An 18,986-nucleotide genomic window follows, 5' to 3' on the forward strand; every position below is an offset into this window, starting at 1 on the left:
TAAAAATAAGAATTACCCTGATCTCTTCGTTGCCTTCCTGTCCCACCGTCTCCACTCCAGTAGACCAACGGATCGAATCAAAGCCGCCTTGAATTCTGCAGGGATAGCAAACGGGGACGGGAGAATTTCACATCAAGATGCCCCTTTGGGCAAATCTTCCCAACCTTTTGCATTTGGGGGGCGGCCAAAGGCACGAGTTGGATAACATTTGTCTGTCCAACCTTCAGCTGGCAAGGGCAAAGGGTTTGGGGGAGACCAAGCCTCTGCACAGAGCTGCTGTTTAAGTTTCATAATTGCTGCAAAAATCATTAGGATTTCACCACCACTCAGATGTTGTAGAAGGCCATATCTACAGGCAGGGTGGGTCAAAAAAGTCAAGAGGACGGCCATGACTGTGTGAGGAACGCTCTTCGCCTTTTAGCCGCGACACCCCTAAAAAGAGACAGGGTTCTGATCGTGCGACCGTGGCTACCCTTGTGACTTTTTTGACCCCCTCCAGCAGAGTCAAGGCCTGCTTTGTCGTGGCACCTTGCGGGTCAAACCCTAGAAGCTGGCAAACGCTGCCTGTTGCCCGCCTAGGCCTCGCTTAGATGAACAGCTGCCGAAAACATTTCCATATGAATGTCAGCCACACATGTGAGGTCTTATAACCCCCCGAGTTTCTAACCAGCCTGATTTTATTCCTATTTGTTCATTTCTTTGGTTTTGGGGGCTGCCCGTTTGACATAAGATTCATCGACGGCGCGATGCGGCCTAAGGAATCCGAACCCTGTCGCATCTCCTGCCTCGCCTCAGCCCCAAACCTACCCCGCCTTTCAGGAAAGAACGAAATTGGTGGGGCCTGGAATAAAACCATTCCGTACTTTCTGATGAGGAGCGAATCGTTGCAAATTTGGAGTACGGTTCATCTTCTTTAAAGGGAATATAATTGCCTGCTCCACAATTACAGCCTATCGCGCCCCGTTCTTTCGTGCACGGGGAGGGCAGAATGCATATGGCCTTATTATCTTGCACAGTCTTGGTGAGCGGCTGCGTGGGACTGGAGTCGCATCATGTCTAGGATAATGATGACAGGCGTGCATGCATATCGATCACTGCATGCTTTTGGCTGTACCACAGACGCAATACTTTTCAAGTGAAGCTTTGCATAGATTCTAGAGGCCCAGCTTTTACATTAAACCATGCACTGCATATTGCAGCTGAAGTGCATTTACGGGGCATTTACACATTGCACATAGATCCTCCCCCCCCCTCAGTAAACCCCCCTTCTCTCTCTCACCTGATCCCTTTGCCTGCACTAGGGGCGTCTCCGTCTCCTAGCAACCTCAAGATGGCCTCCCCGCCCGGGCGGATCTCTGGTTCTTGTAGTCTCCGCGGCCTAGTCCTCTCAGCATGGAGTCCCACTTCAAACTACATTTCCCGAGAGGCGCCGCGGGGGAAAGAGGAAAGTGGGCCAGGCGGGATCGCGTCTACCTGGGCGAGGTGAGTCGCGCGCCGCGGGGGTCGACGGGAAGCGTAGTTTCCCGCCCGATGCGCGGGCGGGCCGCGGCGGGCCCGGCGGGACTACACATCCCAGGGAAGAGCGGGCGGGGGCGAGGAAGGGCCGCCGTCTGAGGGCGGGGGGTACGAACGGGAGCCGGTCGCGCGGTTGGCGGCCGCCGCCAACGGCTGCTCCTGCGCCCGCGCGCTCAGGTGAGGCCGCGAGGTGGGCGCGCTGGGCGGGGCTAGGGGCGGCCCCGCCCTTCGGGGATCGGGGCGGCGGAGCGGGCGATCTCGGGGCGGCGGGGGTCCCCGGAGTGGCTTATGGGGGCAGGGATCCAGCGCCTGCCTTGGGGGGCGCCCCGGTGCCCGCAGGGAGGGCTGGAGGGTCGCTTTCGCCCGCAGGTGCGCTGCAGGGCGTGGGATTACAACACCCAGCATCCCCTGCCCCCCAAGGGTGAGGGGCTCCCGCTGCCCCGCCACCAGGCGTGGGGAAGCGCAAAGCCCATCCCTCCATCCCTAAGAAAGACCCTCCTGATGTGTAGGAGTGCAATACCAATCCTCCCCTGCCTGCTTGGCCCAGTATGAAGTCCAGCACCTATCATCCCCCGCCAGCCTTTCGCAGTGCCATGCCCTCTAGATCCGTGGGAGTAAAACACCCATCCTCTCCTAGCCAGCCTTGATGCAATGCCCTCCAGATCCGGGGGAGTGCAATACCTATCCTCCCCTACCAGCTTGGCTCTTCAAGTCTCCTTCTTGGGTAGGTGAGACCACACTGCCCATCATCCCCAATCAGCTTGGCCTGGGCCGCTGTCCTCTGGTTTCCCACGCGTGGCCTGTCTGGCCCAACCTGGCGCGGTCCCTGAGTGTGGAACTACATTTCCCATCGCTCCCAGCCACCCCGGCCCAGCAGTTGCTATTCAGCCTCTGATCGTCCCTGGGAACTCAGCAACTCCGCTCAGTCATTTTTTAAAAGCCTCGGCAACGTTTAATTTGGAGGATGCCTTTCTAGAAATCCTCCTGGGTTCAATTTTTAGCTCTTTTTTAAACTGGGGGGTGAGGGGTCCCCCTTCTCGAAGCGATTCGGAGCGCTCGGCCCCAGCTTCTGGCAACAAGCCGCCTTTGCTGGCGTAAAACCTAGTTTGGGCTGAAAGAGCAGAAGCAGGAAGTGGCCGCTGAAGAACGACTGACCCTTTGCAGCCCGTTCAGAAAGGAGCTAGCAAATCAGGTGCGAGAAGCCGATGGAAAATCCGCCAGAGACGAGGACGAGGGGGAAAGTACGGTTGGCCACGTAAGTGTGCAGAGTTGCGCTTTCTCTCGCCCTTTCAGCCACAGGCCGCCTTAAAGGATGTGTCGCCAGACTTCCTGTAGGTTTGTGGTGGTTGCTTCTCCGCAGCAGCTTTGCTCTTGCGAGGAAGGGCCGTGCCAAGCGATCCGCTTTCCTCTTGTGGGTCTGGGGAATGCCGGCTGGGTCTGCTGAAGGAATAGTTTCAGCGTTGGGGAGGAAGAGCAGATAATCCATAGGCAGGCGGAGGCATTGGGGCCTTCGTCCTTCTTCCCTGCCTTCATGAGGACTAGAAACCCGGAGGAACAAACGTTCCCCGGAGAACAACGCAGGATCTCGAGGTGGCTGTGTCAGCTGTCTCTAGACACAGTGTGGCATTGCTGATTGTCAGAAAGGAACGGTAGCGTGCCGTTCAGTACACCAAGCTGAAATCAAGCACTGTACCTAAAAAAGAGAGGCTTTCCAACTGCGTGCTAAAACTTTCAAATTTCTGGCTAAAATGGACTTTTCCTTCAGGGAATGGTGTTCCTGGATTGGTCAAAGAACGCTGTTCGGTGGCGTCAAGGGAGGAAAAGCTGTTTGTGGACTTAGCGAACGATAGCCCAAAGCCGGGCGGGGGGAATCAGTATGCATTTCTGTAGCAAGAGAGTCGAACGGTTTCTAAACCCTCTACAGCAAGAGTCTTTATCGTTTTAATTGAAGTTCCCAGATGTCCTGGGAAAACGCTCTGCTTTAATCAAAGTTCGTTCAGCGTCATGCTTTTCTTGAGCATGAAGAAGAGGAAGGCTCTCTGTGTCCTTTGCACTCATTCCTGCAGTGACTCAAGAAATGCGATGAGTAAAAAGTTGGGCAGAATAACCAGCTTGGCAGGTTCTGGAAGTCTGGCCAAACGCTGGAAGAGAAAGGACCCCCCCCAATTCTCCTAACCGTTGACTGACGTTTCCAAGATATCAAGGGCTGCGGCTTCTCTTGAATTTTTTTTTTGCTTTTTTCCCCCCTCAGCTATTTCATCACCCCATCAGTGCTATGAGAACCATTTTATAGGGAGGCCCCACATGCTGGGGCAGACCCTGACTGACTGACCCCCTGCGCTTTTGCTCCTAGTCCTGAGGACTAGGAACTTGGCAAGGCAAGGCGATTTTGTGAGCCAAACCATTGCTTTAAGCTGCCTGTTGTGCTGGAACTTTCCAGTGGCTTGCGTCAAATCTGGTCCTCGTGTCATTAAATAAGGAAGAAGAGCAGCGCGGCCGAGAGGGCTCGGCTGTGCCTTTGACAACTTTGGGCAAAAATAGAAAGATTTGAGAACAGGTTGGCTTTTGTCTTCTCAAGATTCAGAAGCGAAGCTTCCGGGCCCTTCCTGGGTTCTGAAGCTAGTGACTCCATTTATATTCTAAATCACATTTATATTCAATCAGTTATATTCTTTTCTCTAATTGATCCCCCCCCCCCCCATTTTGTGATGTGTGATGATGGGGCTTTAAAAGGAACCTTTCTGTGAATTCTAAAGCGGGGGCTTTGATGTTCCCATCGTAGAACGAAGCCTTCCTTGATTGTGTGGTCAAAAAGCTCAGCGCTTTTTAGAGGAACAAGCTGAGCAAAGATCTGAGTCTCGTTATGGGGAGGAAGAGGCGAAGGGCACATCCAGCTCATTCATGGGGATGTAAGCCTTGCTGCGATAAGAGAGATGCCGAGCATGTGCAAAAGGGAATTGAAGAAGGAATGGAAGGCTGGGAAGGAGGGAGCAGGAGCTTCAGTGTGTAAGAAAGGCTTGAGAATGGCTCCAATCTGGGTTAGGCGGTCTCTTCCTTCACAGGGCCTGGGGGTGTGCATTTCACCCGCACACTAGCATAGAGTGAACAACAGAGTGTCCTGCACAGACAGTTATTTTTTCTTCCCCTCTCACATACCAACAGAGCTGGCCTTGTGCCGGTGCTTAGCAGTGATCTCCAAACCATAGTTGCAAAGTGGGCTTGCAAGCCGTGATTGTCTGAACCAGCCCAGATAGGGGTAGAGGGGTAGGTCTCTGCTTCGGCTTTAGCTCAACGCAGGTTCACAAAGCTATTCCGCCCCCCCTGGAATGAATTCTGCCAGTTTTTAATTGACGACTCTTCAAAAGCCATTCTTTGCATTACAATCCTGGTTAATGGCCTCCTTTGATCGCCTTGCCTCTTTAATCAGCTTAACTATTAAAGTATTAGAAATCTTTACCCCTGCTTTCACGCAGCTTGGCCGGGAAGCAGAGCCCAATAATGTCGGCACAACTGGTGGGTTTCATTCTTTTGGGGAGAAGCGTGGAGGCAGCATTTGCACCAGAAGCTGTGATTCTTTGTCAAAACTCAGTCGGAATAATTTTCCCATTTTCGTCGCCAATTACGTTGGTGCCATGTACTATTAAAAAAAGAAAAAGATGGATGGAAATGGTCTGATTTACAAAGGTATATGTTAAAATGACTGTTAGGGGGCAAAACTGCATTCTGTTTTCTTTCGTTTCTCTGTATACCTTCTGAAGCTGGCAAGCAACAAGGAGGCCAAGTGAGATACCAGCCTCAACCTGGTTTAGATCTCGTGCTCAGCCTGTACAATGTCCTTCAAGGGGCTGAGAAGTTGGCAGGCTTGACCAAGATAGCAGGGCCCCAGCAGAGTAGCCTGATAAGATGGCCTTTTGGGCACAAAATAGGCTGGAAAGTAATGGGCTTGTTTTTGAGCACTGTGTGGTGTGCTTTCCCCCAGTGTGTTGTCGAAGCAGGTGTCTTCTCAGTGCAACTCCTGTCCATATCATGTCTCCGTGCTAACTGGCGATCCTTGATTGAGAGGCAGCTTGGATTATTTGGGAACGCTTTTCGAAAACAGCCAGTTCTTCCAGATGCTACGGAAGCTTGACATCACACTCCAGGAGGCCTTAAAGGGAAGTTAACCAGGAAGAGGTGGCGCGCAGCCTTACACACTTTCTCGTACTGCATCTCTTCTAAGCAAGAGGGGTTCTGATTCAAGGTTTTAATCCAGCCTGGCACTCAGCAGGGAACCGGGGGCCAAACTCGAAGAGAGCGATTCTGGCCGGCGAGCCCAACTCCTTGAAGGAGAGAAAAACGTTGGCTTGGCCAGAATAAAAACATCAGCAGCTTAATCTTGAAGGGAGACAGATCAATTCTGCGGTAAACGCAGATAAATCCAGCGTCCTGCTCCCACCAGAGCAGCCACCGAACCGATGCTCTGAGCCTCTTGTAATTTGTAGCAGCAGAGAAAGATCTCTCCAGAAACACTATCGTCTGGTTGATAAGAACGTGATTGGAGTCTCGAGGGGGGGGCAGACCAGTCTCAGTAGCCCCAGGATCGGGGGCGCATCGGTTGTTTCCTTCCATGACCGGTCTCCATTTTTCTTCTTTTCCGGAGAAGACGGATGGATGCTTTTCGGCCCAGCGTTCGCAGGGAATGAGCATGAGTAGGACGGCCGGACGGCCCGCCGTTCCCCTGAGACAGCCGTCCCGTTTTCCAGCCGAGCCTGGCTCGTTTAAAAGAAAAGGAACCCAGATGCGAAGTAACCCGCCTTGTCCCCAAACAGGACCGTGGCAGTCGGCTGGTTAAAATTCCAGCTTTGGTGCACGATGCATCGGGCAGGTGCGAGCAACAGTGACCATTGGCTAGCTAGAAGGAGTGAACGTTATCTTTTCCCTTCCCACTGATATTGACAAAACACAGCCGGGCCGTACACGAGGCCGTACTGTTAATCATCTAGTGCCATACAGAATGGGGGGCACAAACAAATGTTTGGCATCACTTACCTTTCCCATTTGAACTGGAGGTACCAAGGTCTTCTGCAGGCGAATACCTGCCCGACCAAGAAGCGATCTCTTCTTCTCAGCAACGCTCCTGTCGGCATCCGCTGGGAAGACCGGGGTTCTCCTCTGTCCCCCTTTTCCAACAAAGCATAACCTAATTAGGCAATTATAATTTGATTATAAAGGCATTAATATACAGTATATCTTTAGGAAGCCGGGGCAAGGAGGCTCGGGCGCCTGCTGAGGAAGAGAGGCCGGCTCTCGCCCTCTTTGGCAAGAAGGGCCGGAGGAACTCTCTGCTACTTGATCTTCCCACCCATGGCCCCAGCTGGTTCTTCCATGGCTCCTTGAAGACCAGGGAAGCGTGGCGAGGGAATAGTTGCCGTCGGTAGCAGATGCACAAGTGAGCTTGCCAATCCATGGTGATGCTTGTAACCCCCTTGATTTCTGTGGGTTTGTAGATAGAGGGAAGGGTGTTGTTGTTGTTGTTGTTGTTGTTTATTATTATTATTATTAATAGTTAACAGCGCTATGATGTTGAAGCTCAAAGATTGGGGTTCATTCAACATTGGGGTCAGCCAGTTTCCCCCCCCCCCAAGAAAAGCATTTTTCTTTTCCGGAAATCTTGCTCCTAAGGAGCGACCGGAGAGCCTTTCCCCAGCCACCCTCTTATTTCATCACCTGGTCTGTTTCTCTTTCACAAGGACGGCACTTAAAAAGAACACGATTCCTGATTTTATTCTATTTCTGCTGGCTGTCCAGTCAGGGTTACTTAATTTTGACCAAGGGGGTGAGCTGAATGGCAGAGAGAGGGTCTGCTTAACATGAACTCGCCGCCTGCGAAAATCAGCCCGTCCTCTGATCTGCCAGATACTGGCAATTGAATCCTAGAGAAGCACCAGTCCATCTTAACCCGGATGTGCTAATCGGATGTAGGTCTGATCAGATTTGGTAGCCACTGTCCTCTGACTCGTAGGAATGAGTTAAAATAAAAACTCTCAAGCAGTCAAGGACCCACTGTTCCCCCCCCCCTTTTCCTATAGGAAAGAAATGGTTCTCCAACAGGCTTATAAAATAAAAGTTGTACGCCTCTCAGCTTGATATGCCAGATAACAGAAAGTCTTGTGCGTGCCGGACCTTGTCAGGCTACAAAGCTTTGATGTCTCTGTTTGGTTGAAGTGCAAGAAAGGAAGATGTGTATTTCTTTCAGTTCTTCATTCTCCTTTAATACGTCCGCTTGGTTCTTGATGTGATCAATTCCCAGGAATAAATGAGCAAGCTTGGTTTGGAGGAAAATGATGGATGTGAAAGGCTTCCCCCCCCCCTTCCCTGTGCTTCACAAGTTATATTTAGTATTGTTTTTGGAGATTAAAAAGATTCTTCATTTTCTAAGGCTTCATTTCGGGTGGGAGAGAGAGAAGGACATCCAATTATCACTCGAAGGAGGCATATCCTTTTTCCAATTTTGGTTTATCAAAAAGCCAATTTGTTCTGTGTACTTCATTGGATTCCTTTTAGCTCCCCCCCCCCCGCTTTTAATTTGATCAAAATTGCTTTTATGTTACTGGAGTTTTCTCCAATTGTGCATGCCAAATTAGAACTTAATACAGCTTCGTAAATGGGTTCATAAAAGTTATTATCGTTCCCAGAGTTTACAAGACGTAACTCAGTTTACGTCACTTAGTTGTGTGCTAAAGCCGGAGAGGAGGGAGCGAGCCTGTGTTTGCAAACCTTTCCCTCTCTGATCACCTGGAGGAGATTTCCGTTCACCCCAGGTAACCAGTGCTTTCCAGTCCTCTCGAAATTGCTTGTGTGATATAACAAGAAGAGGAGGTCTAAAGCAACTAATTCCAACTGGGAACTTTTAAACCCCTTGGGATTTTAGAAGGCCTACTTCCCTGATTCATGCAAAGTCTGTAAAAGTAGAAACTTCTCTTGCGTTTGCACGCCTGTTGTGTCCGGGCTGCGTGTGGACGGGTGTGCACGTGCACTGCCACAAAAGCTATGGATGCGCTGCCCTTCCTTCCTATATCCCCTATTTCACATTGATCCTCTTGTCCTGCTCCCGGTGGCTTTAGCAAAGCCATTTTGTCCCCGATGGGGCCGTGTCACTCTCATTCCCATTTGTGAGTTCTCCAACCTGCCTTCTGGGGCTAGGATTGGCTGTATTTTGAACCCACTGGTAAGGCTTCTGGTTTCTTAGCAACTGCACACACCTGTCAGCAGGTACAGAAATGTTCTGCCCTGCTTTGGCAGTGACATCCCCCAGCGTCTCCAAATTTGCATTTCCATTATCCCGAAGGCCAGGTAAGGCACGTCCTTCCAGTTCTGCCTCCGTGCCGTTATTAACGGGGTCAGAGGAGAGCAACCGAGTGGAAATGGTGGAACTCTGAGTGCTGGACTCTTTTTGTCTTTCCTTTGTAGACTTTGCTCTCTCTCGGGCATGGTGGTGCCATGCGTCTTCCTCCTAACTGTGCTCGGAGTAGAAGTCACCAGCAAATCCACCGACAGCTCGGTAGGTATGGCTCGTGGCTGCTTGACCCAAATCTAGAACGAAAAGAGAGAGAGAGAAGGAGAAAGGTTCAGTTTAGCTCCTGGAGCCTGGACCCAGGAATTTTATAAGTAGCATAACCACTGCTTGCTTGTTGGCTCACGCATTGCGTGAGTTCATTGACTACTCCTGGGTAAGTTTATGGCTCTAGCAAGCCACATTGGAACACCGTTGGGCCATGTTTTCCAGCAATGGATGCTACGAGTCTATAGCTGTCCACCCTCACATGCTCCTGACGGTTCTGGAAGATGCCAGCATCTTAATCCTGATTTCCCGTTGTGATTATTGATCCCTCCAAAGGATATTAGCCTGGAGAGGGGATCGGCCTGGATTTGTGAATGAGAAAGGCCCTCTTTCTACTGGGGAGGGGGCTTTCGGTACAAAAACCTTTGCCGCCTCCGTGTAAATAAAAGAGAAATTCCTCTTCCGAAAGGGACCTGATTGTAAGTTAAAGATATATAGATCGTTAGTGGGGTTTGCTTTTGGTGGGCAACGCTGAAATCCATGATGCACTGATGGCTAAGGATCCAGAGTCATACCCCCCTATTTTTTCTGCCCAGTGACGGTTTAGAAGTGGAATAAATTACACGGCACAAGCAGAGCGATGTACATAGTTTGGGGGCTTTGGGGCAGGTCTTACGAACCATATTTCCCGAGCACAGCACTTTTTGGGAAGAGTAATAATAATTATAGCAGGGAGCCTTTTCCTCCTATGGGGCAGAGTGTCTGCTGCTGCTTCAAAACCATCCATTTTCGATTCCCGCGCGCAGGTCGCATCCCCCCTTCCTCTCCTTCCTCCAGACGGACGAAGCCCGACCTAATCGCTCCAAGGGTGATTTACAAAGCCAATCAAGGCTGAATTATACTCCTTGTTACATGCTTTTCATCTCTTTTACCTGCTCGTAGGTGACTCGCCGTATTAATCTTGATTTAGAGCACCCGTGAATCAGAGCAGACTTGATTTCTGTTCAAGGAATGGCAAGGATTCCCGTAGCTGGTAACTTACAGTCGGACCTGAATAGAACCTGCTCTCATCTTTCTCTAAAAAAAATTCCTTGTGAGAATTTCCTGGCCTGGTAGAGCTGAGTTTTTGCTCCATCTGCCCCACTGGGGCCCACCCTCTCCAGCACCAATGCCCCGTCTATTCATTCATCTCCAGATGTGAGCCCAGGGCACAGCGACAAACCTTGAACTCCCCAGATGTGAGCCTACCCCAGCCCAAAGCCCTCCAGATGTGTAGGATTGCAGTTCCCATAATTCAGAGTGACAGGGATCCATTTTTCAGTGGTTTCTCATTTGTGGCCCAATGTCTGACTGTTGTGGTTTTTGGGTAGAGCGAGGAATTGTGTCTTGGACAAAACCAGAGAGAGGCTTTAGCCAAAATCACGCCCTGAGATTCAGAAGCATCCGAGTCAGGCTTTATTGCTGGTTTCACGATTTTTAAAATGAGATGGCTCTTTTCTGGCGCGCACAGTCGAGTTCAGAATAACACAAATTACTTTAGCTAATTTAGCTAGTGTTGTCTTTTAAGCAGCAATTAAAATCTGATAGTAAATACGATCTCTTCTTGCATCACCAAGGAACACACTTGGAATAGGTCTTTATTCACTCCCCCATCCATGTGTAAAATGCTCGTCAAGTAATTTTTTCCCCCTTTTTAATATTTTCCCGGGAAAGGCAACTAGATCTCAGCTCTCCGGTTTGAAATCCAAAATCCAGAGCTGGTGGCAAGTACCATGTCTGAATTGAAGGATTCTTTGTGTGCGCAGCTGATAAATCCTTTTCAGCAGCCGTCCTTACGGCGTGTTACAACTTCAAGGAAAAGAAAATACTGCCAAAGAGTGCCACGCCTTAAAGCATCGCCGCAACCAGTCCTTGGCAGGAAGACAATAACTCTGTCCTCGAAACTTGGCTGGAGATTGGGGTGCTTGTGGTCTTGACAACTCATTTAAAAGGGCCGGCTTTCTGGATCGATCCCACCAATCTTGATAACTGCGGTGCTTGGAGTCTCGCCAGCCGCAGACCTCACGAACAGGCAGGACCAAGATGTTCCCTCTGGGAATCGTGGGCCCAGATTGTAAAAAAAAAAAAAAGGAAAAAAAAGCTTTCAAACTGGAACGCCAGTGGAACGAGGGGCGGCCACTTGCTTTATGCCCAGAGCAGTGTACTTTGTAAGAAAAGACATACGCTTTTAAATGTTCGTAGTGCACTTGCTGGCGTGGCTTCGAGCCAAATGATTCTGGGCAGGGAGTCAAAAACAAGCCACTTTCAGCTAAAGATCGGATCTGGATGAGTCTTCCCTTTGGTGGGAAAGTCTTCCTGGGTCGGAATGATTTATTCATGAAATGCATAGGCTGCCCCAGTCTGTTCCGACTCCGAAATAGCTGGAGCGCCTGACCTTGGGGATGTCCAACCCTTTCCCTCCCCCTGCAGAGATTCCTCCCACCAAAGCTGGCATAGATGAGCTTTTGGCCTGAAAGATGCTAGCTGCATTTCGGCACCGTTAGCAGCTTTAGTCCCAGAAATGTGGTCTACGGGGGGCTTGACGGATCATCCTGTCTGCTCCGAGCAGAGATCGTATTAAAGTTGCATCCCGGGGAGATGAAGCTCTAATCTGCTACCACCTCTGTTAACCATCATCTCCAGAGACTGATGGCTAGTGAACACTGACTTGGGGCTGGCCATGAATCTCAGCTCTCCTGAAGTGGACCGGGGCCTCTCCCTAGGGTCCGTGAGTCCCACAGGCCAGCGGGGCAGATATTTTCCCAAAGGGCTGAAGGAGAAACCAGTAGAGTCAACAGGTCCCCTTGACCCTTCTCCATTTTTTGGGGTGTCTAGAAGGATGCTGGGGCGCAAGTGTGGGCCAACTTCTCATTAAACAATGATGGAAGGAATAGATTATTGCAGGCGCATCAGAATGCTTTCTGGAGCTATGTGTTCACCTGCCATCGTCAGCCACAAGAACCAGACAGGTTTGTTTTGACAGTTTTGTGCCCGTCAAAAGGCTGCTGTGTTGCTTGAGATGTTCTGGCAGGCACCGAATGAACAGTTTGTCAATGCGGAGGGCGCTTCTCGGGTATTCGATTCGCAGAGGAGCTCTGACAAGCTTCAGCAGGCGGTTTTTAAAAAGGGGATTTTTTTTTCTTCCGTTTTTGCATTTCTCTTTCCGGCCAGGTGGGCCTTTTTGGAGAATCAGGCTGGCCTCTCTATCACAAAGCTAACTGAGCTGACCTCGGAGGCAAAGGGCCAGGATTGTAAGGATGGAAAGTTCACACCAGGTGGCAAGTCGTTTTTCTTCCCCCCAAGTGCAGTTGCGGCCTGTTCTATCATGTATTTTGGGTTTTGCTGTGCTTTGAACAAGGCGGTGTCACACAAGTGGAGTTGCTTTGTGGTTCTGGGCTCTCCTGGGTGCCAAGAGACTGAAAAATAGGGTTCCAGGAAAATGAATGTGGGGAAAATGTGTTTTTTTCGCCCCTCCGCTAGGAATCTGAAGCAGAATGCTGCATCGATACAATGGAAGCCAATAGTACCTGTCTTGCCAACAGCCAGTGCACTCCAGGTAAGTAGGTAGTGATGGTTGGGAGCTGCTAAGAAAGAGGGTGGCAAGGGAGCATTTTCACACTTGGCACAAGCTGATCCCAAAGACAGCTGGCTTTCCCCGTGGTCTCCTTTCCAACAGCAAGGAGGCTGCAGGTTCTAGACATGGCTTTTAAGCATCCCAACCACTAGTTGTCGTGAAAATCTTACTCTGTCTCAGCTTCCTCGCCCTTTTTAAAAAATTACTACTATTAAAAAATCTCCCTCCTGGGATCTGGATTGAAAAGAATGCTTCAGGTGATACAGAGTTTTTTTTTTTTAGTTATTTTTGGCAAGCCCTTCTATGTGCTTCTGGCTGATTTTGCCACCTCCCGCTTCATTATTGCAAAATGCCAAGCTGCTTTGTCTTAAAACTACAGATCGACGGGTTCCGCCTCCTCTTTCTCTCCGGCTTAACGCTGTAACGAAATGAACACTGGCTGGCGTTTAAGGGCCCTGTGGTCAAACAGACGCTGGCGAAGCCAACGTTTTAATTTTCCGTATCTTCCAAGGGTTAACTTGTCCAAAAGAGAAAAAAGAGAACTGGCTCTGTTTCCCTTTTGTCTTTTTAATGCTGTCAAAAAGTCTCCGCCAGGGCTCTTCCACTTGAGTTTCCCGGACCCCAAAGGCTGCAGGGCTGGTTCTCAGCACAAGGCGATGAACTCAGGGCCTTGCAGAAGGCCGGGGGACTCCGAGGTCGGATTCTTCCGATGCTCGGTTGGGTGTGAAAGGGGACTCCTGCTTGCTTCTGCTCAGTCCTCTGTCTGTCTGTCTGTCTTTCTTCCACGCCACGCCACGCAGGCTGCTACAGGCGGTGGAACGCAGATGGCAGCAGCAGCTGCGTGAAATGTGAGAATGAAACCCTCCCCGCAGCTCCGGTGTACAACCTGACGGACTGCCAAAATGGTGAGTCGCGGATGGGGTTCGTCTTCTGGCCTTCCCCGCTGGGGCCGAGTTGGAGATGCTCTGCCCTGCCCTGCGGGAGATGCTCTTCTGGCTTCCTCCCCTCCCAATCCAGAGAGGCGTTCGAAGGCTCAGGATCCTGGGACGAAAATGGCCCAAGGTCCTAGTCCTCATTTTTTTTAGAAGAGGGCAACACGGTGAAGACCCCCTTGTTGATTTGACGTGTTCTGAGAAGCCCCTTGATTCATATCCTACCTTGGTCCCACTCTTTGGTGGCGGTCTTTGATGAGCAATTCTCGGCACCCAGCCTCTGCCTTTTCCTTCCAACTTTGCAACTGTAGGAATACGAATTCCGGCTTGACTCGTGGGGAGGACTGTAGGAAGACGTGCGATATTCTGAGCCTCCAAACATCCCAAGACCTTTCATTCTTGTTCGTCCCTTTGCTCATATCTGTTACAAAAAACCAGCAACAAGAAGTAGCTTGTGATGGTTTCGCTCTGTGCCTGAATAGATGACGGCAAAATCAGAGCAGGGGAAAATAATGAATTCAAGCCTTCTGTCTTGGAACCGGTGCGGGATACATTCAGCCGTGCTCTGAACATACCTCGTTCTTTCCCTCTCCCCCAAATTTCTGGCTCCTTGTAGGTGCTGCCCGGGAAGTGAATCCTTTGACCAACATAACTGCCACAACTCCAGTTACCCTCAATGTTGGTGAGTAACCCTGAAGAGACTGTCTGAAGGGGTTTGGTTCTCAACAAGGGTGTTTTCCAGGCACCGTGGGGTTGAGCTTCTGGGAATAATTTCTAGGGCCCAGCTAAGAAGCCGCTGATTTTCTAAAAAAAAAAAAAAAAGGACATTCCGGGGCAGGAATCGGGGGTCAGCAAGACTGTTTCCTGCAAGGCTTTGTTGGAATGAGCAAATTGCTGGTCCACCGCTAGATTCCGGATTAATTTGCAACGTTGGGAACAGAAGTCCCTTCTGTGGTTTTTATAGGAGGTCCAGAAGTAGCTGCTTCCCTCATTTTTGGGACCTTCTTGATCAGCCTCTTCCTTATCCTGTGTGTTGCGTCGTTCTTCTACCTCAAACGTGCCAATAAACTCCCCAATCTCTTCTATCGAAGAAGCAAAGGTAAGCTGGACCTGCAGCTGTTGCAGTTCAAGCCTCGGGGGGAAAATGTGATGGCCAGCAGTTCTCGTGGAGGAAAGGAGTTCAAATTCCTCTCCTTGGCCCCCTAATCCAGCCGGAAATCCTCGCAGGCTCTCCAGAAACAAATCCCTTGGTGGGGAGGGAGCACTTTTAGGTCGGTGCGCATCATCGAAATGGACTTCCGATACACTCTTTTGTTATCCATTTCTGTGTTTTCCAGGGTCCATTGTACAGTCTGCTGAATCAGTAAGTATGAATCCGTCGGTCAGGAGTGTGAATTTCTGAGATCTGGCAAAGCCTCATGAGGCAAGAAGGTGGATGAGGATGATGGGTGGTGAAGCTCCCACTGTCTGGAAGGCCCCAGGTGGCCCCTTCCTGCTCACTTTCCTCTGATCTGTGAGCAAACCTGTTTTTTCAGAGGGTGGTGTGTTGCAATCTGAGCAAGACACGGAGCAAAACTGGGTGTTGGGCGTCCCCAAACCTCGTTAGAGGGCTGGAGGGAATGTCCAGACCAGCGTTTTTCAAATTCGGCAACGTGGAGATGCGTGGACTTCAACTCCCAGAATTCCCCAGCCAGCTGGGAATCGAAGTCTGGGAACTGAATTCTGGGAGTTGAAGTCCACATATCTTCACGTTGCCGAATTTGAAAAACTGGTCTAGATAACCCAGTCCCAATGAGAAATTAAGGGATGAATTCCCCATAGATCTTCCCATTACGGGTAGAATCGGCTGTCAATTTTCCTGAGAAGCTAGGGCAGGGGGGTGGTTTATCTTAACGGAAGGCTCCCTTGTACCAAACTTCATCTTTATTTTCTATTTTTAGGCATCCATGTTATCCCCACCTTCTTCAAGTAAGGATTTTTCTCTCTCCACGTCTCTTTCTCTGAATTGTGTTGTGCAAAATGCCTTATCCAGGTGTCACCAGCAACGAGGGTATTTAAGCAGGAAAAACCCCTTGCTTTTTATCCAGACGAGCTATTCCAAAGGAAGATAGGGATCCTGGTTGGCTTTGGAAGTCTGATTTTTCCCCCCCCCATTTTATCCTAAGAAATCTCCTCTCACCACCCAGCAGCTCTTCGCCCAGTCCCTGGTAATGGTTCTCTCCCCACTTCCACCGCCCTGAACAGCAATGGCCCTTCAGGAGAGAGGCTTTCAAAACAGACTGAGCCACACAGGATTTTACGGGTGCGCTTGAAAAAAGCGTTTTTCAGCTCGCCTCGCTGGGGTGCCTCCAACAGTTCAGTCTGCCTGAATAAATCCCAGGTGGCTTGTTTTTGGTCTCTGCAGACTGCAGACGCACACGGCGCTTCGGGCGGCGGGCGGCTGGAGCAGAAAAAATAATTACAGTGGGGGACAGGATTTCTTCCCACCTCCTGTTCCTCGGCAAAATTGTCTTAATAAGCATGTGGAGCCGTCCCTAGGGAGCCCTTGTTTTCCAAATCAAAATATTGTATCCTCCTTGTATATCATTTTAAAAATGCAAGTGTTCCCCCCCATTTTTCTTTTTCGTTTTTTTTTTAATTGGGGTTTCGTGTAATGTGATAAGCCGGAGTCCAAAGAGAAAGCATATGGGAATCGGCCGTGCAATATTTCTGAGAAGGGAGGGCTATTGGGCCAAGTGACCCGATTTTCAGTCGGTTGGGCTGTGCTGTTGCAAAGGGGGGGTCTAGGGGATGAAATATCCCTGCGTATAAAAAACTCCCTGTAGTGGAAAAAGCAGGGCGCCCTCTTGGCAAACTGGAGCCCAGACTTCTAGTAGAGTCAGAAGAATATTTGAGCGCTCTGATTTTTCTTCCAAGGCATCTTCTCTTTCTTTCCTCCTCCTCTGCCTCCTCCCTCCGATTCAGCTTGGGAAATCTGTAAAAATAGAAGGAGAGTTTTCCTTCTTGTTTTCCAAAGGGGTGAAAGAGCATCTGACTGCTCTCCTAAAGTTCTTTGGAAGTCTGCAAAAAGTCCCCTTTGCCCTAAAATGAATGTTAAGCCTCTTTCATGGGACTCAGGATAGGAACTAACAGCCTCTCTCTCTTGGCCCCAGTCCGGAAACCCCGCTACGTCCGAAGGGAGCGTTCGCTCGTGACCTCCGGCACCAGCACGATCCTGTCCGCCGAGACTCGGGTCAGCAACGTGTAGCAGCCAAGGCTTGTCCCAGCCCGCGAAATGGGGACACCGGAGTTTGATTAGCCTTAGGAGAGAGACGGTCGGAGCGACTCTCTCGGATGGGACGCCAAGTTCGTCTTCCTGCTTGCCAAGCCGTTGCGACAGGTCCCTTTGCAAGTTCAACCTGGGATTTCTTCAGCCGCGACGGAGGGAACCGCTTTGAGGAAGCGGCCATGCTTCGAGATTAACTCAAGTGCCATATTTTGGGGGCGGGCGGGCAGCATTTTGGGAAATGAAATCACACTGCTTCCCAGAGGTGGTTTTCTCAGATACAGGCTAGGCTCCTAGAAAGCACATTGCCTCCCTTCCTGTTCTGTATTTTTCATAGTTTGACCGAGGCCTTAAGCTCAGGGCAGCACTGCCATTTTTGAGCATTCATTGGTTTGCTTCTCTCCTTTTATCTTTGCATCTGGAAGGGACCGAGCCAAGGTCCTCCTCCTCTGGAAAAGCCCTAGCCTGCTCCCCAGGTTCTTCGGGGTGCTGGCCAGTCCCCATCTCGGACAGGCCAGGCCCGTCTTCCCCCATAGCCAGCCTTGGAAGCCTAGAGTAAGTTCTGCAAGGAGTCAGCAGCTCGCCTCATGGCCTCGGCTCGCCAGCAGTGAGGAAGGTGGGGAATTGGAACTACTCTCTTGGCCTTCGGTTTGCTGCTCCGTAAAAGTAAATCTAGAGCCTTCAGGCGGGGCCCAAACCCAGTAGGTGGTTTAGCTTCCGGATCGATGCGTGTCTCCGTTTTCCCCATAAGTGAACTTGCTTCCCCCCCACCTGCACCCTATGCAGATTTCCTAACCCCAGTTCCTTCAGTGACTTTATGCAAATCGAAGAGCGCAAGTTCTGAACTCCCCAAAGGCGATGCAGAGAAGATCAACAACTGTAAATTGCCCCAAATTGCTCCTCCTGCCTCTGTAAAGGGTTTCTTCAACTGTTTTTAATTTGGGGGTGGATTTGATTCAGGGCAGGTTATCTAGGAAGTGGAGCACAGCACCCATTCCTAAACAGTCGGCGCCCTTGCCAGCTGTTTGAGCTGGCCACAAGACGGGTGTGGTAGAAGTCACATGCCTTCCTTCTGTCTTTTTGCTAAATAAGGATGTTGTGTTCTCCTTGCCTCACTTTCCGTTAAGGCCTGGGCACTTGTGGCCTTCCAGAAGTTGTCAGAATACAAATCCCATCCTTAGCATTGGCCACGCTAGCTGGGTTCATGAGATAAAATCCAAAAGCCTATGGCCAACCACAGGTTCCCTAGTCTTGCTATACATGCATCTTTCATCTCCCTTTTTTTTAAATGTGAGTAGTATTTGTTGTTACTGAAATTGCATGGTTATTATTTTGGATTCTTTCCTCCCCTTGAGCTTTTTATAATCCCTGTTGGGGGAAAGTGACTTGGGAAGAGCCTATGGAAGTCCTGAGATTCTTTTTCCTCTTTTTTACTCCCTCTGATTGACCAAGATACTATGCAATGAAACCATGCTATCTCCTTACACACGAAGCCGGTCCTTTCCTTCCTGGTGCATTTGTGGCTTGTTTTAGCTAGGGTTATTTTTTCCTCTCCGGGCAGACTTTTAGCTCTTGTTTCATTGTCTGGTACCGTGTTTCAACCCCAAGGACATGCCTTGAATCTCCGACCCATAGCAAGTTTGGAATTGTTTCTTATTCCACGATTGTACTTTTCTTTCGGTCGTGCACAGACGGAACTGCACCATCTGCAGCGGGGAAAAAGGATTTGTTCTTTCAGCAGAAAGGGTGAACAATTTTGAAGTGAGCCATTTAAACCAAAACACTGGAATAGTTGCAGTTTCTTTTCTTTTTCTTTTTTTTAATTCCTTCACACCATTGTGTCAAATGCAAAACGCGTGGGTTTGTATATACATCTTTATTTTTTCACTCCCTCCTCTTTCACCTCCCCCCTTCCCTCTGCCTTGAATAAAAGCACACCGAATCTGACATATTTTTAATGTTAAAAGAAGACTGATCTGGTGAATTACTAACACGGGGGGGGGGGGGGGAGGGTGTAATTTGAGATGGATCCGTTAAGGTTTCCTTTGGAGGCTGCCAAAAAGCCTGGTGTATCAGCAGCAATAAGAGTATCAGAGTTAATTCCATCACTTTTTAGAAGAG

At 49.9% G+C, this 18,986-nt stretch overlaps 1 protein-coding gene across 8 annotated transcripts; it reads left to right on the forward strand.

Annotated features, from left to right (window-relative positions):
• The first annotated feature begins 1,526 nt into the window (after nt 1-1,526).
• CUNH1orf159 (chromosome unknown C1orf159 homolog) lies at nt 1,527-18,830 on the forward strand. 8 transcript variants are annotated; one of them, XM_088136749.1, is made up of 10 exons: nt 1,527-1,692; nt 2,680-2,770; nt 8,965-9,055; nt 12,575-12,650; nt 13,469-13,573; nt 14,217-14,282; nt 14,565-14,699; nt 14,938-14,963; nt 15,541-15,568; nt 16,753-18,830. In XM_088136749.1, the coding sequence occupies exons 2-10, from the start codon at nt 2,721-2,723 to the stop codon at nt 16,845-16,847; spliced, it is 672 nt and encodes a 223-aa protein (XP_087992875.1). In that variant the 5' UTR covers nt 1,527-1,692; nt 2,680-2,720; the 3' UTR covers nt 16,848-18,830. The 8 variants fall into 8 exon arrangements, with proteins under 8 accessions (XP_087992875.1, XP_087992878.1, XP_087992879.1 ...); XM_025165437.2 differs by lacking the exon at nt 1,527-1,692 and adding an exon at nt 6,751-6,943 and having other exon boundaries at nt 2,701-2,770; XM_025165436.2 differs by lacking the exons at nt 1,527-1,692; nt 2,680-2,770 and adding exons at nt 2,793-6,379; nt 6,751-6,943.
• Nucleotides 18,831-18,986: the final 156 nt, after the last annotated feature.

The sequence above is a fragment of the Python bivittatus genome, unplaced genomic scaffold (assembly GCF_059951505.1).
Source record: "Python bivittatus isolate LINGU-HERP-01145 unplaced genomic scaffold, Pbiv_v1 ctg000090_np1212, whole genome shotgun sequence".
NCBI classification, from domain to species: domain Eukaryota; kingdom Metazoa; phylum Chordata; class Lepidosauria; order Squamata; family Pythonidae; genus Python; species Python bivittatus.